The sequence below is a fragment of the Tauraco erythrolophus genome, chromosome 29 (genome assembly GCF_009769465.1).
Source record: "Tauraco erythrolophus isolate bTauEry1 chromosome 29, bTauEry1.pri, whole genome shotgun sequence".
Classification (NCBI taxonomy): Eukaryota; Metazoa; Chordata; class Aves; order Musophagiformes; family Musophagidae; genus Tauraco; species Tauraco erythrolophus.
In genome coordinates, this window is record NC_141493.1 from 5062829 (window position 1) to 5068967 (window position 6139).

General features: G+C 51.3%; 1 protein-coding gene across 1 annotated transcript; it reads left to right on the plus strand.

Moving 5' to 3' along the window:
* Positions 1-328: 328 nt before the first annotated feature.
* PCNA (proliferating cell nuclear antigen) lies at positions 329-3723 on the plus strand. Its single transcript, XM_086628077.1, has 6 exons — positions 329-559; positions 1114-1211; positions 1566-1633; positions 1792-1986; positions 2887-3010; positions 3175-3723. Exons 1-6 carry the CDS (start codon positions 339-341, stop codon positions 3255-3257), a joined length of 789 nt encoding a protein of 262 aa, XP_086484203.1. The 5' UTR covers positions 329-338; the 3' UTR covers positions 3258-3723.
* The last annotated feature ends 2416 nt before the right edge of the window (positions 3724-6139 follow it).

Here is a 6139-nt window from a genome sequence, read left to right on the forward strand (position 1 = left end):
AGGCGGGACGCGGGCTCGCGCCACGGGGCGGGGATTGGGGGGGGGGGGGGGGGGAGAGGTGTGTAACTCGCGTGGTGATTGGCTCCCGGTCCATTAGGGGGCCAGGATTAGGGGGAGGAGCCGTCCCGGGATTGGCCGGAGCGCGGGGGGCACCTGTCACGTGAGCTCGGATAGGGTTTCACTGCGGGAGGGGAGGGCCGCTGGCGATTGGCTGCGGCGCGGCGGTGGGCGGGGCGGAGGAGGCTATAAAAGGGGTAGTCGGGGGGCGGCTGGATTTTGGCGGCCAGGGGCGCTCGGCGGCTGCGTGCGGGTTGGGCTGGGCGCGGGGCGGCTGCAGGATGTTCGAGGCGCGGCTGGTGCAGGGCTCGGTGCTCAAGCGGGTGCTGGAGGCGCTCAAGGACCTCATCACCGAGGCGTGCTGGGACCTGGGCTCGGGCGGCATCAGCCTGCAGAGCATGGACTCCTCGCACGTCTCCCTGGTGCAGCTCACGCTGCGCTCCGAGGGCTTCGACACGTACCGCTGCGACCGCAACATCGCCATGGGCGTCAACCTCTCCAGGTGGGGCCGGCGGGGCCGCTCCGGCCGCGGGGACGGGGCCGCGGGGGGGGCGGGGTGGGCCCGGTATGAGGCGCGGAGCGGAGGCCGCTCCTGGGGGACCGGGAGTGCGTGAGGGGAAGGCGTGGGGCGGGAGGGCGCCTTCGCCCGCGCCGTCCCTGCGGAGCGGCTCCTGGGGCGGGCGAGGGCCGCTCCGAGCCCTCCTTCCCCCCCCCCCCCGCCCCCCATTCTCCTCAGAGCTCTCGCGCCGTTTTTTCGCGGCGCGCGCGGGGCCTGGCGGCGGCGGTGACGTCACTGCCGGCGGCGCGCCGTGGCGGGAAAGGCGGGCGGGCGGCGGGGAAGAAGGCCGAGCGGTGGCGGCTCGTGCGCCCCGGGCCTCGCTCCGCCGTCCCGGGAGAGGGATGCGGTGGGGGAACGAGCCCGAGCTCTGCTCCCGCTGCCCGGCTCCGTGGGCTGCGTCCCGTCAGCCTGGCTCGCACAGCCCGGTAGGCGGCGGGATGGTGCTCCCGTTCGCTGCTTGCAATCCTGGGAGTGACCCACCTGTTTTCCCTCCCCAGCATGTCCAAAATACTGAAATGTGCTGGAAACGAAGACATCATAACTCTCCGAGCAGAAGACAATGCGGATACGCTGGCTCTGGTGTTTGAAGCACCAAGTGAGTGTTAGATCTGGGAAGCAATTTGCTGCCATGATGTTTTTAAGTTCTGTTTGGAGACCAAGCTGATGCTGGGGTAGGCAGAAGTGAGAAGAAATATTTCAGTAATGGGAGGGGTCTTTGTAAGAGAAAGATTCTTCTTCAGGCCACAAGCAGATGTTCTTGGCAAGCTTCTGTCCTCTTGCAGCCTACAAAAGGCTGTTTGGGTCACTTTCAGCTTCTATCTTTAATTAAACTAGGTGGATCATAATTGAAGTGTTTTTAAATGAAGCGGGGGGGAAAAAGGGGCAAAAGTAAAATTCAGCATGATAACTTCTTGGAAACATTTGGTCAAACTGTGCTTTGTTTCTTTAGATCAGGAAAAAGTTTCTGATTATGAGATGAAGCTGATGGATCTTGATGTGGAGCAGCTTGGAATTCCAGTAAGTAGTGGCTGAAATGACTGACTACACTTTCTTCCCATAGTCACATCAGACTATGTTTGAGCTTGTAACGTAACTTCCTTTGGAAAGACAAACTCAAGCGTAGTGACCACACCAAGCTTCTCAGTAGAAGTTTAATTGTGACACTTCCCTCACAGGAGCAGGAGTACAGCTGTGTGGTGAAAATGCCTTCTGCTGAATTTGCACGCATCTGCAGAGATCTCAGCCACATCGGCGATGCTGTCGTCATCTCCTGTGCAAAAGATGGGGTGAAATTTTCAGCTAATGGAGAGCTGGGCAATGGAAACATCAAGCTGTCACAGACCAGTAATGTGGATAAAGAGGAAGAAGCTGTAAGTTAAGCCTTCAGGGTTACTGTAGTGTCCTCAGTGTTGAGGTATCTACTAATATGAAAAAATCTCTGACCTATTGGGAGCTAAAGCTGGGTGATCAGGTTGTGTGTTTCTGTGGTTTATAGAATCACAGACTGGTTTGGGTTGGGAGGGACCTCAAAGATCATCCAGTTCCAACCCCCCTGCTATGGGCAGGGACACCCTCCACTACACCAGGTTGCCCAAAGCCTCATCCAACCTGGCCTTGAACACTTCCAGGGATGGGGCATCTATAACTTCTCTTGGCAACCTGGTCCAGTGCCTCACCACCATCTGAGGGAAGAATTTCTGCCTTAGATCCCATTGAAATCTCCCCTCTTCCAGTTTAAAGCCATTGCCCCTTGTCCTATCACTACATGCCCTTGTAAAAAGCCCCTCTCCAGCTTTCCTGTAGCCCCTTTAGGTACTGGAGGGCTGCAATAAGATCACCCCGGAGCCTTCTCCTCTCCAGGCTGAACAGCCTCAACTCTCTCAGCCTGTCTCCAGAGCAGAGGTGCTCCAGCCCTCGCATCATCTCCATGGCCTCCTCTGGCCCCGCTCCAGCAGCTCCGTGTCCTTCTTGTGTTGGGGACTCCAGAGCTGAACGCAGTATTCCTGGTGGGGTCTCAGGAGAGCAGAGCAGAGGGGCAGAATAAATCTTATATCTTATCTTACAGATATAGATCTTATCTTATAGATAAGAGTCACTAGATTGTTGCCAGCTTTAGGCCCTTACCCCAGAGCCTGCAAGCAGAGCTCAGCAGAAGAGTAGCACTGGCTGCCTTTGCATGAGGTGTCTAGGTCTGGAATGCTGAATTATTCGAGATGCTTGAGGGAACTTGTTGTGTTTATTGATGTCTAACCTGGCTGGTGGCTTTCTAGGTTACAATAGAGATGAACGAGCCAGTCCAGTTGACCTTTGCTCTGAGATACCTGAACTTTTTCACCAAAGCCACTCCCCTGTCACCTACAGTAACACTCAGCATGTCTGCAGACGTTCCACTTGGTAAGTAGAAGCAGCTCTCCATGAAAATATCCTTGTACCAGCCACCAAGGATACCACCATCCAGGTATCCTTGTACCTACCACTGGAGAACTGCATTAAGAACTCTTGACTGAATGGCTTTTCTCAAGAACCTGCTGAATACTCTTTTTTTTTTCCTTTCCCAGTTGTGGAGTATAAGATTGCTGACATGGGACACTTAAAATACTACCTGGCTCCAAAGATTGAAGACCAGCAGGAAGGCTCTTAATTGGAGTAGGACTGAGGGGGGAGATGTGGTCAGCTCTTTGGAGAGGACGACTGACTGAGAAGGAAATGCTGGTGGTGACAACTTCAGTGTGTCGGAGCATCGTTTGAGTGCTGTTAGGCATGTTGTGTAGATATCTTTGTAAATATTTTTCAACTTACTATTTTGCTATACTGGTATCATTGGAAATAGGAAACTTTGGTTTTTCTAGTCTATTCCTGTACTTCCAGTAATCTCTTAGATGCTGTCTTAAGATGAAATATCTTACTCCTCTCCACTTGTGTTAGAGAAGGGCTGCAATATTTAACTTGAGTAAAGATGTTTTCCTAGAGTTTCACCTGTGGAGCTGTAGTTGACTAGGGTTGCTGTTCAATTATGCCAAGAGTTACTTCATCCCTTTATTTTTGAAGCTGGTATTCTAACTGAAACTTGGAAAATGGAAATAAAGATTATAATTTCATGGGTTTTATCCTGTTTAAAGGTGGGTGGATGAATCAATGCTTTGTCAAACTGTGCTGATGTACCCTAGATCCTTTCTCAAAGGAACTGCAATGGGCAAGCTGGTGTTTGTTTTTCCCTGGATTAACAGCTGCTGCTTTGATTGTTTAGATGTGTTGATGTGCAGGGGCATGGTTACAGTGAGTACCTTAGCACTCCGTGCTGTGTTTCCTTTAAGCAGAGGCTGGTGAAACAGGTTTTGCTGAACATTAAATTAGTTCTGGCTGGTGCCAGAGCTGCCTCTAGCAGGGACCATTCCTGTCGCTGTTGCTCCGGCTCTCGGCGAAGTCTGAGAGCGTGTAGGCACGTTTCAGCAGGGACTGAGAGTTCCTTGTCTGGCAGCAAGTTGTGTGAACCCTCCTTGGGTTTGGCTCTGCTCTTTCTGGCTAAGCTACTCCTCAGCAGGTCTGTGCACGTTGCATCCATTGGGTGCCTTTGCCCTGCACCTTACACGCTTCTGTTGACAGGCGTAGTGCTCTCCCCAGTGCCACCAGCAACTCCTCTTGGGGATATTTGTGATCATTATTGTTGATGAAGATAAAAGGCTTGCTGTGTGTTTCACCCTGAAGGTTTCATTGTGAAGAACAGGGTTTGAAAACAGTTTTAGGTAGTTCCTGAGAGTTCTTTGCTTACTGCATTGCTGCCAGCTAGCTGGAAATCCTTACCCTCCACTGGAATCTGAGTGACTTCACTTCTCCATGAATGACAAAACACTGAAAAGCAATTCAGGAGGCTCGATCAGTGCTGTGTGGTGAGCAGTGCTCACCTGCAGCTCCTGAGTGCTGTTTGTTTTTTTTTTTTAGGTGATGTGCTTCCCACCAGTCAGCAACACAAGAGCAGTCTTGAGCATGAACTGACTGCCATAAACTTGACGTTCAGAAAGCCCTGCTGATCTGGCAGGAGAGCTTCACAAGGTGGCACTACTGATTAAGAAACATTCTGCTGTGTCAGAATATGGCTGCCATCGTGGTGGACACTTGGCCCTGCTCAAAGCTGGAGGGACAGGGTTTCTCCATGCCCCTGCCAATGGTGGTTCGTTGCTAGGAGCAGTAGCGGAGATGGTTTACACTGTGGTTTTCTTCTGCTGTGGTGCAGATAGCTCCTTGCTTGGTTTTCAGCTCCCACATTGAGCTTTGTCTCCAGACCATACCCCATTTATTCTCTTGAAGTGTCTTAGCTCGCTGGTTAATTCAGTAACTTTAGGAAAGCATCTGGAAGGCAGCATCTTTAGCTGCCCCAAAGTTTTTCCAGCAATTGCGGAGTTATTGCCCAGAACAGAAGGAGTGGACACCTGAGATAACCAGGAGGCTTTTTTCACTCCAAATGTGATGCTTCTCAGACTGGATCGCTGTTGTGGTGCCCACAAGTACAGCAAATAAACACGTGCTGCTTCGGTGAAGAGTCAAAGATTGATGGTGTTGCAATAAGGAAGGATTCTGGTTTCAGTGATGTGCATAAAGCTGGGCTGGTGATTGAAGCAGACTTTTTGGGGTGACCTCCTGCTGTAGTAGGGATTAAAAAACACTTATTTGTGCTGTTCTACTCATAAACACACTCGTAAAAATAAGCCAAGTGGTTGAATTGCTTATTTTTACAGCTCTAATGACCAAATTGAGCAGCCTCATGCTGTGATAAACATCCTTTAACAAAAGTGTCTATGCACTTGTGTTTTTCATAATGTTGATTTTTCTGGATAAATCCTTAAAGCAGCTGAATGTTTGCTTTGCCATTGCCATACCCAAATACTCAAGATGTTCCCTTTAAAAGAAAAGCAGTAAAGAAAAACAAACAAACAAACAAAAAAAACCCAACAAAAAAATAATCTGGGGAGGCTTAGTGAATTCTGTGTGTTTCTCCAGGTTTGAGAGAGGAAGCTTTTGGAATTTATATATTTGGACATTCTTAAGAAGAAAAGAAATAAGAAAGGAGGGAGGGAGAATTCTTTGAAACTTGAGATCAGGCTCAAAACTCAGTGCATATTTTATTAACTTACAGGAGCTGGAACTGTGGTAATTCCTGCAGTTTCCTTGTTTGGAGCAGCTGGAGGAGGCAGATCCTCAGCTGATGTGTTACTATTGTTCCAGGTGCTGGCAATAATTTCCTGGCTATAGCTTGCCTGTCACACTTAGCCCTAACAGGGCTGTGCTGGGTCTCACCCTAATTACATCCAGCTCTTCCTTGGAAAACCAACTGGACGTGGAAGGACGCGCAGGAGCGATGCGTAGGAACACGCGGGCACACAACCCGCCGGCCAACCAGCCCCGAACCGCCGCGTTGGCCCCGGTGGGTCTGGCGCGACGCGGGCCTGGGCGAGCAGGACGTGGTCCGTGCCACCCTGCCCACGGGCGCTCTCATGCCAGCTGCTGACCCGGAGCGTGCGGCTGGCA